General features: G+C 41.0%; 1 protein-coding gene across 2 annotated transcripts in view; it reads right to left on the reverse strand.

The window, feature by feature from the left end:
• Positions 1-27306, reverse strand: part of GSNAP (gamma-soluble NSF attachment protein) — a 202656-nt gene that overhangs the window by 132776 nt on the left and 42574 nt on the right. For both annotated transcript variants that reach the window (XM_089372939.1, XM_089372938.1), the window contains exons 2-5: positions 5613-5680; positions 5412-5496; positions 5149-5307; positions 4879-5016 (exon numbers count right to left, since the gene is read on the reverse strand). In XM_089372939.1, coding sequence (XP_089229065.1) covers positions 4879-5016; positions 5149-5307; positions 5412-5496; positions 5613-5680 — 450 coding nt within the window. The remainder of the gene's footprint in view (positions 1-4878; positions 5017-5148; positions 5308-5411; positions 5497-5612; positions 5681-27306) is intronic.

The raw sequence follows: 27306 nt of genomic DNA on the forward strand, positions 1-27306 counted from the left end.
GTTGGTTGCTATAAGCACTGCTGAGACCGAATACATAGCTACGAGTATGACCTCGTGTGAAGCTGCCTGGTTGCGGAAGCTCTTCAGTGAGCTGTTTGTACACATGATGGATACCACCGTGATCTTCTGTGTCAACCAGAGGGGGATTCGATTATTGAGGAATCCCGTATTCTATGATTGCTCCAGCATATAGACATCAAATACTACCTTATCTAGGATATGGTACGTCGATGAGCGAGGAGGCTCCATCGCATTGAGACTAATGTACAGGTCGCAAACATTCTGTCAAAGCCCCGAGGAAAGGTCAAATTTGTGACTTTCCCGAACGACTTGGAGTTGTTGAGAGACCCTCTTATGATAGTCCTGCATGATGCATGCATTGAGCGCTAGGAGCTCCGGGGGCTTGGGGTACTTGGAGCAACAAGCGACCATAGGGCGACTCACCCTCCCCTAATGGTGCGTTGTGTACAGGGTGAATGGTTCAGCCTTCCCCTATGATACCCCGTGGCGACTTATGGACAAGATGAGTGGTTCTCCTGTCGAGGCATCCTACCCATGCAGTCTGGGACTCATGGGAACTACCTCTCATTTGTTAGGGACCATAGTAGTACTATCGATGGACGCATCGTTGTATCTACCGTACTCCCTATGCTAGGATGACCTCCATTGATCTGGGATCAGTATGAGTGGTTTGAGACACTCTTGTGATATTGATCTGGGATCAATGAAACTGACTTTGCGTCAGTAAGAGTGACATAACTCACTCTCTTTTGGAACTAATCTAGGATTAGTATGAGTGGTTTGAGACACTCTTGTGATATTGATATGGGATCAATGAAACTGACTTTGGGTCAGTAAGAGTGACATAACTCACTCTCTTTTGGAACTGATCTAGGATCAATAAGAGTGGTATGACACACTCTCTTCATATGGGACTGACTTCGAGTTAGTAGAGAATGGTATGAGACATTCTTGATCAATTCTTCTTCTTCATGGTTCAGCAAAGCAGAGCAGGGCACTGCTGGCAGAGATAGTACAGTCTGGCATATGGATCAACGGATGGAGTTCTCCCTAGTTGAGAGGGAGTGTTAAAATTGGAAACTAGGGCCAAACTCCATGTGGGTCATCTTATTTATGGCAGCTGATATTTTTCTTGGATCCCTCTCATCGAGAGGTGTAGGATTGATCTAAATAATCATCCGATTCAGATAAGTATTCATGGAGTTATGAATTTATTTGTGTTATAAGACAATTTGTCAAGGTCGACCAGCAACTAAATAACACCCACATGTGCTCAACATTTTAGTATAAACGGAGATGACTTGAGAGTCATTTCACACACACTTCTTTCTTGATTTCTCTCCACTTGCTTTGGGTTTTAGTGTGAGAGAAATCTAGGAGGAAGTAGCCCCTAGACGTTGGAGGAAAGGACGCTGCCCTATCCGCAGCAAAGAAGACAAGTGAGCGAAGCTATGGAAGGGATCTATGTTGACCTAAAGGAGCTCATGGAAGAAGTTTAACACAGATATGGAGAAGGCCTTAACAAGCCCTAACTGCAGTCCTAAAGCAGCCCTAACGCTGTCCTAAAGCAGCCCTAACATTGTCCTAAGGAAGCCCTAGCCGCAGTGCTAGCAAGCCCTAGCCTATGACAACTCTACACATCCATTGGTGCATCACAAGAGCTCATCAAAGTAGCCCAAGGAACTCAACTAAGGGAGAGAGGTAACTCTATGGAAGCCACAGCAAGAAGGCTAGGACAGCGAGGGAGTTCAGGTATGTTTCAGGGCTAATCGAGCTATTGTTAGAGGACTGAGGAGCTGAGCTTGGAGGCCGAGTTAAAGAAGGGTGAACGCAGGACTATTTGGGGCAGCGAAAAGGTAAGGGAAGTCTGTTTTGAGTGGATTGTAGGTGACAGCATGGGACCACTTCAAAACAAGGACAACGTGGACAAGTTTTGGGTCAAATTTGTGCCCAGAACAGCAGCACGTATGTGGAGGACTCTTCCTTAGTAGGGTTGCAAAGATTAAGAGGCATTTTGGTGGATGGTTAAGGGTTGTTGCAGCATGACCAGATGCCCTAACCAGTCATATTATAAACAATGGTGAAAGCATACAATTGGGACAACAGTTATGGCATGGCACAATTGATGGGACAACAGCAATACAATTGGGACAGCAGTTGTGTCATGGCACAATTGGATAGCAGTTGTGATGGGACAGCAGCAATAGCCAATTGGGACAGCAGTACGGTAAGCAAGATGCATGGGCAGCATGTTACAATGACAGCATGATAGTAGCAATGTTACAATGATGGCATGGGACAACAATGTAACAATGGGACAGCAACAAAGGCATGCTTAAAATGAAACAACAATATGGTAAGCCAAGTGCAGTAAGCACATGGTGTCAAGCATGGTGCAGCAAGCACATGGAACAGTATGGCAAACATGGTGCAGCAATGGCACATGATGGTTGGTACGTGATGCAGTATAGCGATGGGTACAATAATGATTGATGAAGCATGACGAGATGCAACATAATGATGATGGGTGCAACATGGTGCAACATGGTGAGGTGCAGCATGATGACGAGGTGCATCACAATGATAGGTGAAGAAGTCACCTTGGAGAATCAGTTGAAGCAGCATGTCTTCCACTGATTTCAGCTATCTCATGTATCATCTTCTTAGAGATAATCTATGCTCTTATTTGGATAAGTCAAAGTATTGACTTCTGTTGTAAATGTACTATCTCTCTCTCTCTGCTGAACTATTGAGGAACATATAAGAAGAATTGATCAAGGGTTTCCCCACATTGGGGTTTGTCCTTGGCTAGCGCCACATCTTGTGTCCTCTTGTCTTGGCTTGTATTTTGTGATCTATGTTTATGTTCTATCTGTAATTTACTTTAAATGCTGATGTGATTGCTAATCTGGAAAATATATTGAGCTAACTATGAAAATTGAAATAAATTGCTCTAAGCATAGAACATACCTAAAATTAACACTCATCCTATTATTGCTCCATTCATCTAGTGATTCTCCTCATACCACATCTCCTCCCATTGGTGAAAGTCCGTAACGAGCAGGGAGCCTTAGCTGAGGTGACGGTGAGCTATCGCTCCATTGTTGCCCCTTAACCTAGTAGTTGCTCTATAGGATCCCCTCCTAGGACCCCTGCTAGTTTAAGCAGTAACAGTTTTGAAACGAAAATTAATTTCTTTCTATTCATTTAAGAGAAGGCGATTGATCTAGGCCCTAAAGGGTAAGATCTGTTGAAAAGTAACTAGGTTCGGTCTTCATAATGACATGTGTAATTGTGATTTTATGTAATTGATGAAAAGAAGAAAAATAAAATTATTATTGTAATGCTTGGCTCATGGGTTTCATGAGCAAGGAATTTTATTTTAGTGATGACTCCCATTGTGAGCCTTTAGGATCAGTCATCTAGTCATAAAAGTCAATTTGAGTCTGTCATGTGTGAAAGACCCTTCTTGGGCATGTTATGTATTTGTATAAGTCCTTAAATAAGTTAGAAAATCCTCCAAGACCAAGACAAAGTCACCTCCTTCAAGTCAGCTTCAAAAGAATAATATGAATCTCTCAAAAAGACATTTCGGCTCACATCATGTCATGTCGGCTTATTTTGATGGGAAACAACTATAAATAGGGTTGTTAGTACTCCATTTCAGAGCAGAATTTCAGAGAACTTCGGACAAGAACAGGACTGCAAAAGGAAGTGCAAAATCACATAAAGGAAGCCTCTCTCCAAGCGAAGAAGGAAGGACTACAAGACAAGTTGGTAGGGTTCTCAAATATATATAAATGTTAATCAATGCCAGCACTAGTTATAATCTCATTACATCCCCCATATGCATACCAAGAACAAGATATTCCAGTACATTTTATTCAAATAGAAAGAAGCATATGGACGAGATAGAAGGCAAAAACTGAAAGAACGAGAAAACAAGAAATTATATGCAAACTTGAATTTCTATAAGAACCTCCATCCAACAAATGAGAACAAATTCCAAATCCAGGGAAGATTAAGCCCTACAGGTATAAACACTTTAGAGTAGAAGGATAATTATAAGATTCCCAGACCAACCTCCATCCAACAAATGAGAACAAATTCGAAAACCAGGTAAGATTAATCCCTACACGTGTAAACACTTAAGAGTAGAAATATAATGATAAGACTCCCAAATGATGGAACAAGCCTACTAAGTGCTCAGTTGATAAGTACTTCCCAGTTTTTAACTACATTCTCTACTGTTTGGATAATTTCGGAAGTGAACTGTGTAATGTTTTTTATCCGTCCAACATTTCGGATGGTTACTCCATCCATCATCTCAAGAGTAAACAAGTGCTGAGGAGCCTTTTTATAAGAAAAAGAAATTAAGTATCCGTTGAGTTAAAGATAGGAGAGAAATAAATTTGGTCAAAGGGTAAAGTGATATATAAGGATTTAGAATAAAATAATTAGAAATAAATGTTAGATTAGATAAAAGAATTATTGATTAAAACAGATATTAATTTGATTCTAAATCCTTAAATATCACTTTACCCTTTGACCAAATTTATTCCTCTCCTATCTGTAACTCAACGGATACTTAATTTCCTTCTCCTATAAAAAGGCTCCTCAGCACTTGTTTACTCTTAAAGCTCTTTACTCCCTGATGATGGATGGAGTAACCATCCGAAATATTGGACAGATAAAAGACATTACACAGTTCACTTCCAGAAATCTCCAAACAATATGAATAACTGCGGAAGTCTCCAGTCATTTATACATTCTCTGCTGCTATATGGCTTCTTCTACATGTCAATGTATGTATGATTGTTATCTAGCCACAACAATGAGAATAAAAGCATCCCCTACCTTTCCAACTTCAGATATAGGTTAGTAACAGCACGGTATGTATCAAAGGCCATTTGCTCCTTGCCTTCATCTTCAAGTATGCCACAAGAATCAATATACATCCGAACAGATTCGTCAGGTACAGCATCCTCCAGAGCACTGAAGCAAAAATTCATCATTTCTAAAAATAAGCTCTTGAAATCCAAAGGACCAACCCTTAAAGAACTGGCTCATTGAAAACCTTCTCAGAGTACAGCAGTGACTAGGCTGGTGTTTTGAACATTCTATTACCGTGCCCCCCTTGCAAGTGCATCCGAAGCAGGCTGTGCTTTCCCACATTCTGTGTACAGCTCACAAGCCCTTTTATAAAAATCGGCAACTTCATTCCAATTTTCAAGTTCCTTGGCTAAAGCTCCAGCTGATTCAAAGTGTTTGGCAGCCTGCCATGGTCTAGTAGAATTTTGTCAAGGATTTAATCTACAAACCAAATGACAGTGTAAACACAAAAAAATGTATAAACTCCCTTCAGCTGTAGAAAAAACATAAAAAGATACGATGAGAGCCTCTCTTGTCCAGCTGCAGCTTTTTCATATGCTTCTTTTGCTTTTGCATTTTCTTTGGCAAATCTGAATGCAAGAGCTTCATACACAGATCAAAAGCAATCAATTCAGAACACCAAACCACCATATTGTGGTCAACCATGCTAATTGTTGACTAAACATAATTGGAATCCTATTTTAAGTAGAAACACCAACCTGCCTGCTCACACAAAGGAGTAGCAGTGTTCCATTCAGCTTTCCACCTCGTAAAGCTTAACTTTGTCCTGCATGTGTCATTAAAATTATGCATTAAGCATACCGTATAGCACAAAGTTTTTCATTCAAAATAAAACCAAACAGACCTAGAAGAAGATATCTCAGCATTGCTTCAATATAGTTCATTAAAAGACATCAAAAAAAATAAGCACTGCATCAATATAGTTCATTTAAATACATTATAAAAAATAAAATTAAAATGATTACATCCTCCAGCTAGTGTAACCCATGGCAAATAATTGCAATTTGCCACTGTAAAATTTTATTATACAGGAATCTTTATTAAATGTTATACCATCAATTTTACTTTTGTAATATTATTCTGTTTTTAAGCATTTCTGGCTCTGTCAAAAAAAACCTTTGCAGGCTTTTTGTTGCAATTGCGGTGAAACAATAAGCATTTCATAGTAAGTCGAGGGATATTGACAAAATGTAGTAGTGATTGACAGAAGGGCCGTATAAAGGGTGACAGTTTCAGCAAGGAAAACAATAGCAGAAGCTGGAGATATTCAGGCCCAACAGAAGCATGGAATTGGTGGAATGTGAGACTGGAATCATTCAGTGTGTGACATCCCTTCATAAGGAAAAAGGAGCCCATGAGCTGCACAGGCTTTTTTCTTATCTTCAAAAAGTATCTGGACAGGAGGCATCTTAAGCATTCAAAAATCCTCCGTTCAGTATGTTTTGAGCCAGAAAATTTCTGCAAAAAAAATATACGGGTATATCTGAGCCTATGTCAGAGTTCGGCAAACTTGAACCTTGAGGGTTGAAATCCACTGAACCCAAAAAAAAAAAAAATCATTAAGGTTTGTTGAATATTTTGTGAGGTTCAAGTCAACCTACAAGAATGTATGCGGCGGCCTGCAGGAATGTATGCGGCATACTTTTAACTTGAAACCCTAGCAACCTTTTACACTCTCACAGCACAATAGAATATTAGGGTTGGAGTCAAGAAAAGAAACAATTAGCACAAGAATGAGAGGTCAATAATATAGAAAATCTCAATCTGAGGAAGATTAGAAAGCTAGAAGAAGAGCTAAACAATAATTTTGCCCTGAATAGTTTGGAAGGTAAATCGGATATCAAACCCATCAAAAAGGAAACAAATAAGCCCATTTAGACCTCAAGTGTAACAAAAGGGCCTTACACCTCATTATCTTTCATTTAAAAGAGAAGAAAGATGAGGACATGCTAGGAATAGTCAAAGAAGAACTACCAAATAAATTACAAATTGAAACTTCTTGTCTCACAGAAGCAAAGAGGTTGGGGAAAATAATTGAGCATAAAGAAAGGTTAATTCATGTTAATGTAAAGCTATAATGACCATAAATATGACATACTCAGTGAAACTCCAAGTTTTAATGGGTGAGGAATATATATAAATGAAGACCTTATTTCAAAAGACCAAACTGAATTAAGGAAGTTCAGAAAGTACAGGAAGCCATGAAGGAAAATGGACAATGATGAAGAATAGAAAAGCTATTATTAGGGATAGAGACCAAAAATTGGGACAGTCTAGACTCTGGATTCTTTCTTGAAACTATCGTGACTTTCCATGGAGATAAGATAATTTTATTAATGTCCAACGAATGACTAGAAAAGTAGGTCAATGGGGCTGAAGAGTACAACCAGTATGAATATAAAGTGGGAGTGTAAGGACAGCTCCTAGAAAATGCCGAAATTAATATAAAGAAAGTAAACTACGTAACTATAACATTAGAACATACATAGAAAGCTGTGACAAAGGTATGGTGATACAAAATACAAAATGAGTTTGTCCAAGACTGGAAAGGTGGAAATTCAAGAACCTAACGAGAGAGTGTAAAAGAAAGAGATCAAACAATGAGGCCGATGATGTCAAGATCTCTAAGGTCTGATGGTCAAGGGCACGGGAGGAAAACTATGGTCAGGAATATTGATATACATATACATATTACTAACTTGTGGTTTAAGTGGGGCCTAGGGTGAGTTAAGGGACATTTTAGGGAAAGGGAGGATGAGGTTAAAAGGCCTCTTCCCCCTCTCTTTTTTTCATTCTTGCATCTTTGGCTTGAGCTTGGAGAAGAGAGGAGATAGCAAGATTTTGAGATTAGATTTGTGAGAGGTTGGAGGAAATAGCAAAGAAGAGCTTGGAGGAGTGAAGAAGGGATCCCATCCACCTCAAGTTCTCAACTTCTCAAGAGCTAAAGAGGTAATTGCAAACCTCAATTAACTTCCTCATTTTCTTGTCATTCTTGTTGGTATTTTTTCTCCTCTCCTACTCTTTCCCATTATTCCTTCTTCCCTTTTTATTGCAAGTTCTCCATCTAAAATGGTGTTCTTTTGGTTCATCATTCTATTGTTGGTTTTTATGGTGTTGGTGGGGTGTAGGCATAGAAGGGAAGAAATGGAAGAAGACGATAGTGGTCACACTCATAGTGACACAATGTATGATGAGGAGGAAGGGTTTGAACTTTGAAGTTGTGACAACTTGGGAGGGGGGAGAGGTGGTGGAACCTTCAAGTTTATATGCCCTCATGATTGTCATGGTGGAAAAACTTAGAGCGGTTGATATACCATGTGAGGAGGCATCTTTGTGGGATAATGGGCAGGGATGAAAATAAGGGGATCTCAGTTTTCCCTAAGGTATCAATGGCACAAAGGCAAAAATAAATCAAAATAGAGGCAACAGAACAAAAAAGACAATAAGTAACAAAAAATTCAGCCAGATGCAAGTGCAACGTCTAGATTTGGTGGCCACACTTCATCTCCCGTTGGTACTTTTGGAACCTCTAAATCTAGAAGAATAATAGCATATTTTATGAATATCGCTGGGAGTGATGATGTGGATGCAAAAGTCGTCAAATTTCTTTGTTCTTGTGGTATACCACTCAATGTGCTTCGCTCTCCCCACTGGCATGATTTGGTTAAGGCCATCAATGAAGCCCCAAAAGGATACAAGAGCCCCAACTATGAGAAAGTTAGAACTTCGTTATTAGACAAAGAGAAAACAAAGATTCATAGTGCTTTGACACAGGTTATAGATGAGTGAGCAGATTGTGGGGTATCCATTATATCAAATGGTTAGATAAATGTTGGTTTAGGTATCCATTATATCAGATGGTTAGATAAATGTTAGAAACCAACATTTGTTAAATGTTCTTGGTGTTTCTGCTAGCAGTGCAGTGTTTCTTGCAAGTCATGACTCCTCCATCATTGCATCTTCTCAAAACATTGCATATCTCCTATTGAAAATAATTAATGATGTTGGTCCTAATAATGTGGTTCAAGTGATCACTGATAATGCAACAAATTGTAAGGGAGCAAGAAAAATCATTAAGCAGACTCATTCACGCATCTTTTGGTTGTTGATTTTGGGTAGCATCGGATGTACTCTAGCCATGAAATTTGGTGGAGAGGCTAAGGCACATGAAATCTCCAAGACCCAGAAATCATTTGGAGAAATTCCACCCGATGGAGAGATATTAAAATAATTAATATTTTTAATGGGTTCCTAAGTCTAAACTTAGGAAAATAAAAATATTAATGTGTATTAATATAAAATGGGTAAGAAAGTTCTAAGTGACGAGGATCAAGCCAAATCTAATCTTAGCCATTGATTAGGGACTTAATCTCGGTCGTTGAATCGTCAACAGGAAAAGTATAAGAGGAGACTTGAGGGTCAGTTGGAGACACACCAAGAGAGATCAAGAATTCGATTTTCTGGGGCTGGGTTTGCTGAGGAAATCAAATTAGAGATCAGTTGCAGTGAGGGGCAGTGAGGGGCAGTGAGGCAAGGGATTACAATCCAAGGCTGAAGAATACATATCAGAGAGGCAGCAAAGTGCCAGAAGAGGCAACGCAAAGCCTAGGAGGGTTGACACAAAGGCTAAGGAGGCCAGCGCAGAGGACGCAGAGGGCCGTAGAGGCTAACGCAGAAGTCGAAGAGGGCTTTAGAGGCAGCGCTGGGAGAGTCTATGGGGCATGCTGGGAGCTGATCAACTGACGCAGAGCCGGGAGAGGGTGATGCAGTTCTTGAACGGTGACGCAGTTCTAGAGTTCTTGGAGCAACTTTCGCTATCCAGCATAAGGAGCAGCCAGAGTCACTATGGGATTGTTCATCCGGTTGCTGATTTGCCGGAATATCTGTCTCTGGATAGAGGTACTATTGTCGAGGATATTCTTTGAAGGGTGAGCCATTTCTGGCACCCTAGTTGCATTTAGAAATTTGCTTAATAATAAAATCCTCATATATGTTGCACCGTTTTCCCGACTTGGGTTTTTCCGGGGATGATTGTCCAAAAATAAAGGTGTCCCTTGTGTTGTCTCAGTTTATTTCAGTGGTTGATCTGTATATTTGTGAAGGCTACAATTGTGTTTACTTCGATGTTTATGTAGTTAAATAACCTGTTAATGTAAAGAACAAGTAGGAGATAGTAAACCATAAATTGCAGTAGGGGTTTCTGATGTGTTAATTTCAGAAATTTTCACATTGGTCCTGGTGCTTGATGCACACTTTGAACCCTTTGATGCATGAGATTATGAAGCATAAAGAACGTGGATGGATTAATCAGCTATACAAGAGAGGGAAGCAACTCACTAAATATGTCACAAGGCATACAAGGGTCAACTACTTTTATGGCATTTACTCCAATTTATAGCTACTTAAGTTTTCAAAGACTAGATTTGCAAGCTATTACCTCACCTTTAGGTGCCTATTGAAGGTGAGACAAGCTTTAACTACTATAGTAATGTGTGATTCATGAGGTGAGATGAGCACTAATAGAAATGGTGCTAATGTAGTGGACATTGTTCTTGACAATTACTTGTGGTCACAGATTAAATATGTTTTGCGATTCACCAAGACAATTTTTTACATGATCAACTTTGTAGATTCAAACCGGCCAATAATTGGGGAGGTGTATGAGAAGATGAATAGCATGTTGGGGCAGATTAAAGATATTTTTGAGCCTAGAGATATCACCTTGTACAATTAAATTCATCCAGAGGTGGAAAAATGATGGGAAATGCTAAACATTCCATTGCATGCCTTAGCATATGTTTCTTATACCTACATGTAACTATGACATTATTAAGTGGAAATTTAACAATGTTTGGCCACCCATCCATAACAATAGAGTAACCTAACCTCACCCATGTCTATCTCATATGTTTCTTCTACGCTAATATTGGACACTTGCCTTTCAAAAATCATTGTCCTCAACTTATGTTTACTTGGTGACCCTAGGGGAATGTTTCTCCCACTCATATTCTTCTAGTCAGCAACCCCTGACAACCACCTTGTAGTCGATGTGATGTGCAATTTTATCTCTACCACATGCATCAGCCATATGTTTCCTTGGCCATTTCTCAAGAGCATATGTTGGAAGGTGGGTAATCCGACCCAAAAGGTACTTTATTCATTATGCAATCGGGTGCTAATGCTTGTCTTTCATTTTGGAATTTGGCATGGATTATGGGGTGACTTGGACTCAGGGTGGGTTATGAACATGGTTTTGTTCCTTCACCTTAAAGGGGGATTAATCTTCAATCCTACTCTAGTGGGACCTCCCCTAATGGCTCGTGGCTTTTGGAAGGGCACTACTTGGGAAACCCTAATTGAGATACTCTGGTCATGTTTTCCCGTCTCATACTTACCACTTTCCATCTCCATTATAAGCCCTATTTTCCACCTCCCATCTCTAGGTCCACATGACCATGGTCCACCGTGTCCTAGCACACCCCATCCCCTTGTCCACATATCTATGTCAGGCTTGGAAACTTTGCCCCGGGAGGTTGATGCAGTTAAAAGAAAAGTAAAAAGCATATCATGACCACAAGCAAGAAACAAAAGAAAGAAAATTATAAAATGTAAAAGATGGTCAAGGCATTAAAATTAGCGCGTGGGCAAAAGCCAATCATGAGCTCTACCACTCATCATCATGGCCATCACCTAGTTCCTAGGGTCAATGATTGCCCCATCACATCATAAAGGAACCATCACTACACATCTACACATCACTCACATCATGCTCTCATTTCCTAGAGTTTCGAGCAAAAATACAAAGAAAAATCAAGAAAAGGCAAAAGGCAATAAAAGGGGTGGAAAAACAAAGGTCGAGGTAACTCATGTATCCACAATTGCTCCCTCCTCATATATGTATGCCCAGAATGTGGATCTCCGCATTATTGTTAACCCTTTGACCATGGCATTTGGCTCAGAGACCCCTTTCCCCCCTTCATTCCATCATAATGCACATGACACCTATTGATTAAGGGATGTACCAACTTCCAATGACCTATATTTCCCCTTAGGGGTTGGGAACACCTAATAGGATTGTCTATTAGCCACTCTTACCTAGGGAGGTAACAATAACGTGATCAAAGCCCCAAATTTGGAAGGGAAGCCCCATATGAAGTGTCAACTTGCCCTTGACTAACAAGCTTGGTCCACGTAGATGCACTAATGATTATTCTACCTAATGGTGAATATGCAGCACTAGATATTGTGTGTGATTGGCAAGTGGATTTCATGGGCTGGGCAACTTAATTGGGGCCCAAGTCTACTAAAGGAGCAGTATGACACCGTACAAGTGAGGTGTTGAGAGCCATGGGACTCCTACTACTTGCACAGCAATCATTCCATTCCATGGGCACTTTCAGCACCCCCAGCAGTCTGCACTTTGCCCCGCATTATTCATGAGTTGATGCACTTGGACTAGAATGCCCCAGCTGGCTTAGCAGTGTACACATGGTTTGGCAGCTGATTTGAGGCCCAAATGAGGTTTGTCTCACCCCTTGAGACATGGGAGAGCTAGCACCATCCTCAAAGCCCTCAATGTTGGAACAAAATTAGGTTATTCTATCACCAAGAGACCCATGAGACCCATCTTGTGCCCCAAACACCAAAAACAGGGTCCATACAATGATTTGCATGGAGATCTAGGGGCCAACCCCTAGATCATGATTTTTGGAGCCCTCTACACTCGGTTTGGCACTAGAGGTGCCCAATGCATGCCTCCAAGAGGCTTACACTTGGATGACATCAGTATTTTGGCCTCTATGTGGGTGATTTATCTTGTTTGTACATTGGTTAGTAGGTCGGTCTGTGACCTAGAGTGTGTTTTACACATTATTTTATGATTTTGGGAACTTTAGTCGTAGTTCGACTTAAGAGTACATGTATATATTGGAAAGATGTCATTTCATCACTCATCATCATCACATTTGGGATTTTCGACCTCGTCAGAGGAATTCGCATTTGTTGCTTCTTTGGCTATTGGTGTATCTTGGACGCAGTTTGATTTTTGGAAGCTATTTTGGATTGTCTTTGGAGCTATTTATTTGGTGAATGGATAAGATATACTACATGTTATCTTGTAAGTGTCTATTGTTGAAGATTGTTATTTTGAATTGTCTAATGTATGGAATTGTTGCATCTAGATTATGCTAGTTCATGCCCTAATTTGTTGAAAATAAATTTTAAAGGATATCAAGTTGAGAATTGCATATGATTCTCATTGTATAACATGCAATGAATGTTCCTAGTGGAGAAATTCTTATAACTCTCCAAACTCCATTTTTCCTTAGAAGTGGGTAATTGTTGGAAATTCATACCTAGCACATCAATTTTTGGCCTCCTTGGAAACAAATTTAGCCTATCTAACGCATCCTTGACTCCATATGCCCAAAGGACATGGCACTTGTCCAAGTCCTCGGTGATCATTCTTACATATAATCCACAAATCCTTCTCTTGAAATTTCGGACCTTCTAAGCCTAGGACAGCGAAAATAAGGCTTAGAGCAAAATTTTGGGGGAGAGGTCTTGTTGAGGCTTGAGAGCTTAAACATCAAGTGGAGGGTCTTGGCTACTTGACCTATAAATTTGTAGGGCATCCACTTGAGTTTCCTCGATAAAATCTATTGTCCTAGGTGTCTCCCTAAGATGGAAACCCTAGCTTTATCTTCCCCAACTTGAGGACTTCCTTGAAGGTTGTATGAACTTTGTACTTTTTGAAGTATATCTTAAGAAGTCTTTTCTCTCTTGCCTTGACCTTGGGAACTCCAATACTCAAGCAAAATCAACAAATCCTAGGTTTTGTGCATTTTCTTCCTAGGTCTCTCAGAGAGAGCATATTGCTTCTTAGCGAAGCCTTATACCTAAAATTTGAGTCTTTCTTAAGTGATTCTAGCCTATCACCTTATACCTTAACCTTAAGATACCTAAAATTTGAGTCTTTCTTAAGAGATTCTAGCATATCACCTTATACCTTAACCTTAGGATACCTTTCATACGTGATCTTATCCTATCAGGACTCCTCCCATCGATGAAAATCCATAAAGAGCAGGGGACCTTGGCCGTGGTGACAGTGGGCCATCACCCCATTGTTAGCACTTAGTCTATCATTTTGTCTTGTAGGATTTCCCTCTCCAAGGCCTACTAGAGAGACACTTCTGTCGATGTTGTCAGGGACACAAAGCGTGTGTCTTATTCCCATACAACAATATAGATCCTTATCTGGTGACTCCATTGGAAGAACGACGCCCTTGTTCTTCATTAAGCTTCAAGGTCCAATGCTTGTAGAGTGAAGCAAGCATTCTTTAAGGCAATTTTTCATTCATCTTGGCGACTCCCCACTAATTTTTATGAAAACCTCACGGAAATGGCTCCTTGGCATCTGCATGATGTGGATATTTCAAAATTCTTGCATATAAAAGAAGGAAAATGGGACATTGGTCATCGTTTTGACAATGATCCAGTGTATGACACTGAAGATGATCTTATCTATCGTTCACCTTCCTCAATCATATCTTCCCAACATTTTCCTAAGGGCAATGATGAGACCAATATGCCCGTAGTTGCTCTTCATTAAAAGTTCATGAGTTTGATTGTTGAATTCTCCATTCTTTGGTTACAAGAGAGGATCCAATGGTGCAAGGTGGATCCCTCTTCCTCATCCATGATTCTTTTCAACAATGCTTGATCTTCTTGTTTTCATGCCTCCTGTTAATTTTTAGGGCTAGATTGTTCTTTGTTGTAGATAATTGCAATTTTAAACTTTTTCAACATTTTCACATTACATTTACCCCATAACATCATTTCATCAATATCAATTATGTAGAGAGAACAATAACATCAACAAAGTAGTAGAACAGTAAAGAAAAGAGAAGAAAGGCATGCACAATAGAGACATCGGGATTTAGGTCAGAGATCAAGGCAAAACACCACAAGGGGGAAAACCCAACCAAATTCTTCTTCTTAGATATTCTTCAAATGTTCAGCTAAGATACAAAGTACAACCATCATGAGACATAAGCCTTTTGTCATAAATCACATTAGGCCACCGAGGGCCAATCCTGGATCATACCATATCCTTATAAGATAGCAATAATTACAAACCCTCCTAACCCTGTCATGAGCATCATTGTCATGTACATCGTGATCATAATTGTCATACACATCACTTTCACATACGCTGCCACATTTGTCATTGAGACACTATCACCTCTGTCACACATCACTGCCATAAACAAGAGCATACACCATGGGTCACTGCCATACACCAAAGGTTACTGCCATACTGTTACCAAGAATATTGTAGACATATTGTTATCACTGTCATATTGATTGTTGTTGTTGCCATATCAAGGGGTCATTGCCATGTCAAGGTTACCATTACGCAGCAAGGTCATTGTCATAGTCATACATTAAAATCACTGTTATGCAACAGAGTCACTATCATGAAGACCTTTGTCACATATCAAAAGCATTGTTATGAAGATCAAGGGCATTGTCATATATTGAGATCACAATCATGTCATATAGATCGTTGTCATGTCAAGTAGACCACTGTCATATCAAAGAGTCGTTGTCATACAACTTGGTTAACATTATTATCATCATCTTTGTCACAAAAGGCACATATCATAGCCATACAACTTATCACTGTCATCATAAATTTCTCTATCATATATAACGAACCTACATTAATGTCAATTCACGGCTATATATTATTGGCATAAGGACTATCATATATCTGATTTATATCATATGTAACCACCATAAGGACTGCCAAACATCGACATTAGCTCATTGCCAAGAGCCACTATCAAATACTTTTATGTGGACTTGATTTATTTCCCAAACATCACTGATTAGGGCACATAAACATTGTTCAAGTAGGCCACAACATAGTCCATAAAGGTTGCACCAAATATAGTCCACTTACCTCGCTGGAAGAGTCGTTTCCATCAGAGAGAGGCCACATGGAATGCCATAGAGAGGCTACACAAAAGACCACAGAAGAGCCAGAAAGTAGCCACAAAAGATACCATAAAAGAGCCGCAACAGATACCATAAAGGAGCCGTAAAAGAGAAGCCAATAGGTCGCAAAACAAAGGCTAAGTAGGCCGCAAGAGGTGCCTCAACTAGGCCGTTGATAGATAGACCGTATACATATGCCTCCATTAGACCGCAGAAGGCACCTTAACTAGGCCGCAGGAGGTGCCTCAACTAGGTCGTTGATAACCACGGATGGGAGCCACAAATAGACCGTAGACATATGCCTCCATTAGACTACAGAAGATGCCTTAACTAGGCTGCAGAAGGTGTGCTACAGAAGTCCGAGTTGTGTATCAAATGATGGAGGAATCAGGATAGATGCATATTAATAGTTGTTATTGTGTGCAAAAGGACATGTCCTTTGTGGACAAGCCGACTTATAAAAGGAGGGAAAACTTAAATTCAAATTCGCATATGATAATATTTAAATATATTTCTCTTTAATCATTGCTTTAATAATTATTTGCCCAGCTATATCTTGTTACATCAAATAATATTTCCTTTAACCAATATGAATTCTTCCTTGGGGCAAGGTGGGCTTCCTTTGGGGTAGATGGATTCCTATGGGGAAATTCATCCCATAGTTGCCACAATTTTCAACACCTCCCACCCTTGCCATTCATCGAGCCATTTTGCAAAGGAGGATGTGATATTTTGATGCCCTATCTCAAAAGAACTCATATGAACAAAAGATGTTATATTGATCTAATAATACGCTGGTTACATTGGTTGTATGACTATACTTAGTTTATGCAAAGTGTGCTACAATTAGATGGTAGTGTAGGCGCATTACATATTGGTTTTGAATAGCTAACATCATCACATCATGTTCTAATGCTAGAATAGTTGCATTTAGAATAGACTTGCATCTTAGTATAAATTTACTTTTCTGTGTGGATTATTATTTTGATGAAAACCATGGGCGATAAAAGTACGCCCAATGCACATGCGCCCAATAGTTGTATTTTGATGTCCAGGATACATGACTGTGTCCCAGGAGATTGCTAGAGTTCTCATGAACTCCCCGTTCGAGTACACGGATCATGCGCTCTATGGTGAGCTCGTGTACCCCTAGGAGAATTTTTCTCCTACTCATCTTCTTCAACTAGCAGCCAACAGCACCTGACAGCCACCTTAGAGCCGATGTTATGTATTTTATCTCCACCACCTACATCATCCATATGTTTCCTCGCCCATTCGCCAAGAGCACATGTTGGAAGGTGGGCAATCCGACCTAAAAGGTACTTTATTCACTATGCAATTGGTTGCTTATGCTTGTTTTCCATTTAGGTATTTAGCATGGATTATGGGGTGACTTGTAAGAAGGAAGGGTTTTGACCGTGGTTTTGTTCCCTCACCTTAAATGGGGGGTTAATCTTCAATCCTAATCCAGTTGGAATTCCCCTGATGGCTCGTGGCTTTAGGAAGGACACTACTTGGGAAACCCTAATTGAGATAGTGTGGTCCCATTTTCCCATCTCATACTTGCCACTTTCCATCACCATTATAAGCCCTATTCTCCACCTCCCATCTGTAAGTCCACATGACCATGGTCCACTAGGTTCTAGCACACCCCATCCCCTTCTCCACATATCTGGATCAGGCTTAGAAACTTTTCCCCTAAGGTTGATGCAGCTAAAAGAAAAGTAAAAAACATATCATAGCCACAAGCAGAAACACAAGAAAGAAAATTATAAAATGCAAAAAATGGTCGAGAGATTAAAATTAGCACATGGGAAAAAGTCAAGCATGAGCTCTACCCCTTATCATCATGGTCATCACCCAATTCCTAGGGCCAATGATTGCCCCATCACATCATAAAAGGAACCCTTGCATGTCCCAACCTGTGGTGGGCAATGAACTGCCCCACCACTAAGGGAGTAACCACCGCTACACATCATTTACAGCATGCTCTCATTTCCTAGAGCTTTGAATAGTAATACAACGAAAAATCAAGAAAAGGTAAAAGGCAATAAGAGGGGTGGAAAAAAAAGTTTGGGGTAACTCTTGCATCCACGATTGCTCCCTCCTCACATTTGTATGCCCAAAATGTGGACCTCCCCATTATTGCTACCCCTTTGACCATGGCATTTGGCTCAACAACCCCTTTTCCCCCTTCGTTCCATCACTATTCACATGACACCTATTAATTGAGGGATGTACCAGAGATCTGTCTTTCCCCTTAGGGGTCGAGAATACCTAATAGGATCGTCTATTAGCCACTCCTACAAAGGAAGGTAACACTATTGTGTGATCAAAGCCCCAAATTTGCAAGGGAAGCCTCGTATGAATTGTCAATTTGCCCTTGACTAACAAGCTTGGTCCATGTAGATGCACTAATGATTATTGTACCTAATGGTGAAAATGCAGCATTGGATATTATATGTGATTGGTAAGTGGTTTTTATCATGGGCTAGGCAACTTAACTGGGACCCAAGTCCACTAGAGGAGCATTATGACAACCTACAAGTGAAGTGTCGAGAGCCATTGGACTCCTACTACTTGCAGAGCATTATTCCATTCTATGGGTACCTTCAACTCCCCCAGCAGTCTGCACATTGCCCCACATTATTCATGAGATGATGCACTTGGACCAGCATGCCCCAGCCAGTTTAGCAATGTACACATGGTTTGGCAGTTAATCTGAGGCCCAAATGAGGTTTGTCTCACCCCTTGAGACATGGGAGGGCTAGCACCATCCTCAAAGCCCTCAACATTGGAGTAGAATCAGACTATTCTATCACCAGGAGACCCATGAGATCCATTTTGTGCCCCAAACACAAAATTGAGGTCCACACAATGATTTGCATGGAGATCTAGGGGTCAACCGCTAGATCATGATTTTTAGAGCCCTCTACACTCAGATTGGCACTAGACGAGCCCAACGCATGCCTCCAAGAGGCTTACCCGTGGATGACGTCAGCATTTCGGCCTCTTTGTATTGATTTTTGGAAGCATCAGATGTGATCTAATCCTCAAAATTTGCAAGGAGGCTTGGACACATGTATTCCAGAATACCCAGAAATCGTTTTGTGAAATTCCACCCGGAGAAGGTTTTATTAGAATAAATAATTATTTTTAATGGAGGCCTAAGTCTAAACTTAGGGAATTAAAATAATTAAAGGGTATTAATTAAACTAAGGGTGAAACTTCTAGAAGAAGACAGGGATCAAGCCAAAATGATTTAAGCCATTGATTAGAATCTAATCTGGGTCGTTGGTTCTCAACGAGAATATTATAAGAGAAGGCTTAATCGGCATTTGGAAATCACATTGTGTAAGAGATCAAGAGATCTATTTCTCAAGAGAGCAGCATAGCAGTTGTTGAAGAGATCATTGAGTAGATTTCTTGTAGTGAGGGGCTGAGATAATTTTCCGAAGGAAGTTTTCCTGAGACAGAGAGTGCAAAGCAAAGAGGGGAGAAAGATGTCCAAAGACGCTGACACAAGGCCACGTTGTGGCAGCGCAAAGCTTCAAAGGGAGTCTGAAATTCTACTGAGGAATAGTCAAGATCAAGTGTCGAAGCCGAGTTGTGAGACCGGGAGGACAGAAGGCCGAAGTTTCTAGCCAGCAGAGGATCAGAGGAGGTGCAGCGCAGTCCCCAGAAGCAATGACGTAGTACTGCGCAGAGGCAACACAAAGGCTCACCTCCAGCGCAAATCAATGCCGGAATTTCCAGTAACAGGGTGAGATCAACTCACTATCTTTTTGTCCAGTTAGATATCTGTATAAGATTGCCAGTTTGGGCATCTGAAGGATTGTACTCAAAAATTACTGCTTAATAATACAAGCCCTAAGTTGTTGCACCAGTTTTCCCACATTGGGTTTTTCAGGGGACATTGGTCCAAAAACAACGATGTCATTTGTGTGTGTTATTTCTTTCTTACTCAATTCTTGTTTCCGCATATAATTTAATTAGTAGAGGCTGCAATGTATTGGTTTCGATATTTACCCTAGAACTCAGTAAATAATTTGTTCAGTTATTTGACAAATAGAAGAAACTTAATCAATTGTTGCAGTAGAAATTTTGGTCTTCCAAATTTTCACATGGTATCAGAGCGCAGGTGAAGCAAGGGAGCAAACTAGAAGAGCCAGTGTTGAAGAGAAGGAGGGAGATCGAAGTGCTGTGTAGGCAGCAGATCAAATCCCCAGAGGAATTGCGCAGTCCAAGCCAGGAGGGCAAGATTTTTGTGGAAGATCTCTCTCTGAGTGAGTCGACAGAGAGGTAAGATTTCCAGATCGAGATTTGTCAGCGACAGAGGGAGCAGCACAACAAAAGCTTCAACGCAGAGCAGTGGTTGGGGCAGAAAAACGTCAGAAGAGAGAAGGAGACACTACCTTGAGGGAATTCTTCCTCAGAGGACTTCCAGCCAAGAAGTCTGAATTCTCATTTGTTGAGCAATAGGGAGAAGCAGATCTACTAACTCCAGCAGGGAGTGCGTAGGCCAGCCCAGCAACAGCGCAGAGGAGAGAGGAGGCAGTTCAACATTTTTTTTTGTTGGCAGAGATGGCAGCTAACGGGCTAAGAGATCAAGATCAATTGGATGGAGCATCCAACTATGTGATCTGGAAGGCTAGGATCTCATGCCTTCTAGATGAGCATGATCTCAAGACGTACGTCGATAGTGTGGTAGTTGTACCCGCTGATGCAGATCCACTCAAGAAGTACAAGGCTGAAATGGCAAAGGCCAAGCGGTTGATCCTCAATGGAGTGAGGGATCATGTAGTATGTCACATTGTTGGCAAAGGGACAGCCAAATAGATGTGGGATGTCTTGGATACGCTATATCAAGGATCTTCCGAGCAACGGAAGATGTACTTGGAGATGCTGAGATCAACTAGAATGGAGAAAGGGGAATGCATTGATCCGTTCCTGTCAAAGCTTCAGGAAGTCCGAGATCAGTTGGCAGTTGTAGGATCAACACCTCAACCTATAGAGATGGTGAGGTTGGCCCTAAATTCAGTTTTAGAAGAATGGCAAGTATTTGTCCAGAGTATCTTGGGTAGAGAGAAATTGTCAGATTGGGAAGGAATGTGGGCCACTCTTCAGCAGGAAGAGATGAGGCGAGACTTAGTCAAGTGTAAACTTGATGGCAATAGCAATAGTGGGACGAAGCCCAAGGAGGAGGAAGAAAATGCAACCCTTGCATCAAAGGGGCAGCAGGAGCAGCGGAGAAAGAAGAAGGATGTCTCAAAGATCAAATGTTTCCAGTGTGGTGAACTTGGTCACTACGCTACGCAGTGTCCTCTCAAGAAGAAAGACAAGGATGTGAAACATGCTCCGCGGGCTGCAGCCACAAAGATCGAGGAAGAGGAGTTCGCCATGATTGCCCAAATACCTCCAGGGAAGAGGTGGGGTGATCCAGTATTGTAGTTCGAAAGAACCGCAGATGGGCAAGATCCTTGAGGAGTCCACCTTTTGGATTAATACCTTGCTACGAGAGCCCATATCAGAAGTAGCAGGATGGACCGAGTCAGTTGATGCAAAGGAGTGTCGGAGTGACAGTTGCAGTGGCTAGGAGTGCCAGAATCAGAGCAGCGCAGAGCTAGTGTTGGCAATAGTGCAGTTGCATAGAGCAGAGTCAGCAGCAACACAGTGGCTTCAGTGACAGCGCAAAGACTAGCAGCAGTCAAAACTCCAACAGCAGATGCATCATATTGAACACCTGTTCAGTAATTTTGGACACTTTTCTGTTTCTGATGCAGCAGCAACAGCAGTTGGAGAAGGTTGCAGTGCAGATGCAGTGTTGGCAGTGGTAGGGCCAGCAGCAGCATAGATGCATCATTTATAAGGGTTGCAGTACAGATGCAATGTTGGCAGTGGCAGTGTCAGTAGCGGTTCAAATGCAGCATTTGCATTGATGTCAGACATCAGCAGCATAGAGGGAGATGCTACAGTGTCGGGGTGATGCTTCAGCAGGTTGCATTACTAGAGCACATTCCTCGCTAAGAGGGAGTGTTGATTTCTAGTAGCATCGGATGTGCTCTAAGCCTCAAAATTTGCAAGGAGGCTTGAACACATGTATTCCAAAATACCCAGAAATCGTTTTGAGACATTCCACCAGGAGATGGTTTTATTAAAATAATTAATTATTTTTAATGGAAGCCTAAGTCTAAACTTAGGGAATTAAAATAATTAAAGGGTATTAATTAAACTGAGGGCGAAACTTCTAAAAGAAGACGAGGAACAAGCCAAAATGATCTAAGCCATTGACTAGAATATAATCTGGGTCATTGGTTCTCAACGAGAAGAATATAAGAGGAGGCTTGCTGGGCATTTGGAAATCACATCGAGTAAGAGATCAAGAGATCGATTTCTCAAGAGGGCAGCGCAACAGTTGCCGGAGTGATCATCGAGGACATTTCTTGCGGTGAGGGGCAGAGATAATTTTCTGGCGAAAGTTTTCTTAAGCCGGAGAGTGCAAGGCAAAGAGGGCAAAAAGACGTCCAGAGAGGCTGACGCAGGGCCACGTAGAGCTACGCTGTGGCAGCGTAGAGCTTCAGAGGGAGTCCAAAATTCTGTTGAGGAACAGTCAAGATCAAGTGTTGGAGCCGGGGTGTGAGGCCGGGAGGACAAAGGCCAAAGTTTCCAGCCAGCATAGGATCAGAGGAGGTGCAGCGCAGTCCCCAAAAGCAATGATGCAATAATTGTGTGGGAGTGACGCAGTACTGTGCAGAGACTACATAGAGGCAATGCAGAGGCTCACCTCTACCGCAGATCAGTGTCGTATTTTCCAGTAACAAGGTGAGATCATATCACTATCTTTTTGTCCAGTTAGATCTCTGTATAGGATTGCCAATTTGGGCATCCAAAGAATTGTACTCAAAAATTATTGCTTAATAATACAAACCCTCAGTTGTTGCACCGATTTTCCCACATTGGGTTTTTCCGAGGACATTGGATAAAAAACAACGGTGTCATTTGTGTGCGTTATTTCTTTCTTGCTCAGTTCTTGTTTCCGCATATAATTTAATTAGTGGAGGCTGCAGTGTATTGGTTTCGATATTTACCGTAGAACATAGTGAATAATTTGTTCAGTTATTTGACAAATAGAAGAAACTTAATCAGTTGCTATAGTAGAAATTTGGGTCTTCCAAATTTTCACACTTTGTGGGTGATTTATCTTGTTTGGACATTGGTTACTAGGTCAGCGTATGACCTAGAGTGTATTTTATGATTTTTGGGGCTTTAGGCCTAATTCGACTTAGGAGAACATGTATATATTGGAGAGATGTCATTTCATCTCTAATCATCATCACACTTGAGATTTTTGGCCTCCTCAAAGGAACTCGCATTTGTCGCTTCTTTGGCTATTGGGGTATCTTGGATGCATTTTGATGTTTGGAAGCTATTTGGATTGTCTTTGGAGCTATTTCTTTGGTGAATGGATCGGTAACATGTAATGAATGTTCCTGGTGCATCAATTCTTATAGCTTTCCATCCAACTCCATTTTTTCTTAAAAGTGGGTAATTGTTGGAAATCAATACCTAGGGCATCAATTTCTGGCCTCCTTGGAAACAAATTTAGCCTATCTAATGCATCCTTGACTCCATATGCCCAAAGGACAAGGCACTTGTTGAAGTCCTTGGTGATCATTCTTACATGTAATCCACAAATTCTTCTCTTGAAATTTCAGCCCTTTTAAGGCTAGGACAGCAAAACTAGGGCTTGGCGCGAAATTCTAGGGAGAGGTTTTGTGGAGGCTTGAAAGCCTAAACATCATATGGAGGGTCTTGGCTACTTGACCTATAAATTTGGTGGGCATCCACTTGAGGTTCCTCCATAAGATCTCTTGCCCCAGGTGTTGCCTAAAAGGGAAACCCTAACTTTATCTTCCTCAACTTGAGGGCCACCTTGAAGGTTGTATGAAATTTGTACTTGTTGAAGTATATCTTAAGAAGCCTTTTCTCTCCATTGCTCTGACCTTGGGGTCTTCAACTCCAATACTCGAGCAAAATCAATAAATCCTAGGTTTTGTGCATTTTCTTCCTAGCTCTCTCATAGAGAACATTTTGCTTCTTAATGAAGCCTTATACCTAAAATTTGAGTCTTTCTTAAGAGATTCTAGCCTATCACCTTATACGTTAACCTTTGAATACCTTTCATAGGTGATTTTATCCTACCGAGACTCCTCCTATTGATGAAAATCCGTAAAGAGCAGGTGGCCTTGGTTGTGGTGACAATGGGCCATTGCCCCATTGTTAGCACTTAGTCTAATTTTTTGTCTTGTAGGGTTTCCCTCTCCAAGGTCTGCTAGATTTTGTGGTAGCATTTTTGGCGTAGTTATCGGGGACACAAAGCGTGTCTTATTCCATATGACAATATAGATCCTTATTTGGCAACTTCATTGGAATAACAAAGCCCTTGTTCTTCACTGAGCTTCAAGGTTCAATGCTTGTATGGTGAAGCAAGCATTCTTTAGGCAATTTTTCATTCACCCTAGCGACTCCCCGTTGATTGTTATGCAAACCTCAAGGAAATGGCTCCTTGGGATTTGCATGATGTCAACATTTCAGAATTCTTGCATATAGAAGAAGGAAAATGGGACATTGGTCAATGTTTTTGACAATGATCCAATAGATGGCACTAATGATGATCTTATCTATCCTTCATCTTCTTCATCATATCTCTCCCAACATGTTCCAAAGGACAATGATGAGATTGATATGCCTGAGGTTTCTCTTCATCAAACGTTCATGAGTTTGATTGTTGAATTCTCCATTGTTTGGTTACAAGAGAGGATCCAATGGTGCAAGGTGGATCCCTCTTCATCACCCGTGATTCTTTTCCATGATGCTTGCTCTTCTTGTTTTCCTGCGACCCTTGCCATTTATCGAGCTAATTTTGCAAAGGAGGATGTGATATTTTGATGCCCTATCTCACAAGAACTCGTATGAACAAAAGATGTTATATTGATCTAATAATATGTTGGTTACATTGGTTGTATGACTATACTTAGCTCATGCATAGTGTGCTAGCATTGCATGGTAGTGTAGGTGCATTACATATTGATTTTGCATAGCCAACATCATCATATCATGTTCTCATGCTAGAATAGTTGCATTTAGAATAGACTTGCATCTTAGTATAAATTTACTTTTCTATATGGATTATTATTTTGATGAAAAACATGGACAATAAAAGTACACCCAATTCACATGCTCCCAACAGTTGTATTGTGATGTGCAGGATACAGGTCTGTGTCCCAAGAGATTGTTGGAGTTCTCATGAACTCCCTGTTTGAGTTCATGGATCATGCACTCTACGATGAGCTCACGTCCCAGTTGAAGCCAGCTACTACAGACCAAAAGTGGGGTATCCCTAGGAGAATTTTTCTCCCAATGATCTTTTTCCAGCTAACAGCCACCTTGTAGTTGATGTGATGTGTCATTTTATCTATGCCCCCTGCAACAGCCATATGTTTCCTCACCCATTTGTCAAGAGCACATGCTAGAAGGTGGGCAATCCAACCCAAAAGGTATTTAATTCATTATGCAATCAAGTGCTTATGCTTCTTTTTAATTTGGGCATTTGGCATGGATTATGGGGTGACTTGGAAGAAGGGTTTTGACGATGGTTTTGTTCCCTCGCCATAAATAAGGGTTAATCTTCAATACTACTCCAGTGGGACCTCAGCTAATGGCACGTGACTTTAGAAAGGGCACTACTTGGGAATCCCTGATTGAGATAGTGTGGTCCCATTTTCCCATCTCATACTTAACACTTTCAATCCCCACTATAAGCCCTATTTTCCACCTCCCATTGTTGGGTCCACATGACCATGGTGCACTATGTTCTAGCATGCCCCCTACCCTTGTCCACATATCTGGGTTGGGCCTAGAAATTTTGCCTTGGGAGGTTGATGCAACTAAAAGAAAAGTAAAAAGTATATCATGGCCACAAGCAAGAAACAAAAGAAAAAAAATTATAAAATGCAAAAGATGGTCAGGACATTAAAATTAGCACGTGGCCAAAAGCCAAGTATGAGCTCTACCCCTTATCATCATGGCCATCACCCAGTTCCTAGGGCCAATGATTGCCCCATCACATCATAAAAGGAACCCTTGCATGTCCCAATCCCTGGTGGGCAATGAATGGCCCCACCACTAAGGGGTTAACCATTGCTACACATCATTCACATCACGCTCTCATTTCCTAGAGCTTCAAGCAATAATACAAAGAAAAATCAAGAAAAGCCAAAAGGCAATAGGAGGGGTGGTAAAACAAAGGCTAGAGTAACTCATGCATCCACAATTGCTCCCTCCTCACATTTATATGCCCAAAATGTGGATCTCCCCATTATTGCTACCCCTTTAACCACGGCAATTGACTCAGAGACCCATTTTTCCCCTTTGTTCCATCATTATTCAAATGACACCTATTGATTGAGGGATGTACTAGGGACCTGTCTTTCCCCTTAGGGGTTGGGAACACCTAATAGGATCATCTATTAGCCATTTCTACCTAGAGAGGTAACATTATTACTTGATCAAAGCCCCAAATTTGGAAGATAAGCCCTGTATGAAGTGTCAATTTGCCCTTGACTAACAAGTTTGGTCCACATAGATGCACTAATGATTATTGTACCTAATGGTGAAGATGCAACACTAGACATTGTGTGTGATTGGCAAGTGGTTTTCTTCATGGTTTAGGCAACTTAACTAGGCCCAAGTCCACTAGAGGAGCATTATGACACCCTATAAGTGAAGCATTGAGAGTCGGGACTCCTACTACTTGCAGAGCATCATTCCATTCCATGGCACCTTCAGCACCCCCAACTATCTGCACTTTACCCCATATTATTTATGAGATGATGCACTTGGACTAGCATGCCCCAAATGGCTTAGCAATGTATAGATGGTTTGGCAGATGATTTGAGGCCCATATGAGGCTTGTCTCACCCCTTGAGACATGGGAGGGTTTAGCACCATCCTCAAAGCCCTCAATGTTGGAGAAGAATCAGACTGTTCTATCACCATGAGACCCATTTTGTGCCCCAAATAAAAAATTGGAGTCCACGCGATGATTTGCATGGAGATCTAAGAACCAACCCCTAGATCATGATTTTTGAAGCCCTCTACACTCAATTTGGCACTAGAGGGGCTGAACACATGCCTACAAGAGGTTTATGCATGGATGACGTCAGCATTCAACCTATTTGTGGGTGATTTATCTTGTTTGCACAATGGTTACTAGGTCGGATTGTGACTTAGAGTGTGTTTACACATAATTTTATGAATTTGGGGGCTTTAGGCCTAATTCAACTTAAGAGGACATGTATATTTTGGAGAGATGTCATTTCATCTCTCATC

This window comes from Pinus tabuliformis, chromosome 8 (assembly GCF_031772625.1).
Source record: "Pinus tabuliformis cultivar Carrire ecotype Pingquan chromosome 8, CPIR1, whole genome shotgun sequence".
Taxonomy (NCBI): domain Eukaryota; kingdom Viridiplantae; phylum Streptophyta; class Pinopsida; order Pinales; family Pinaceae; genus Pinus; species Pinus tabuliformis.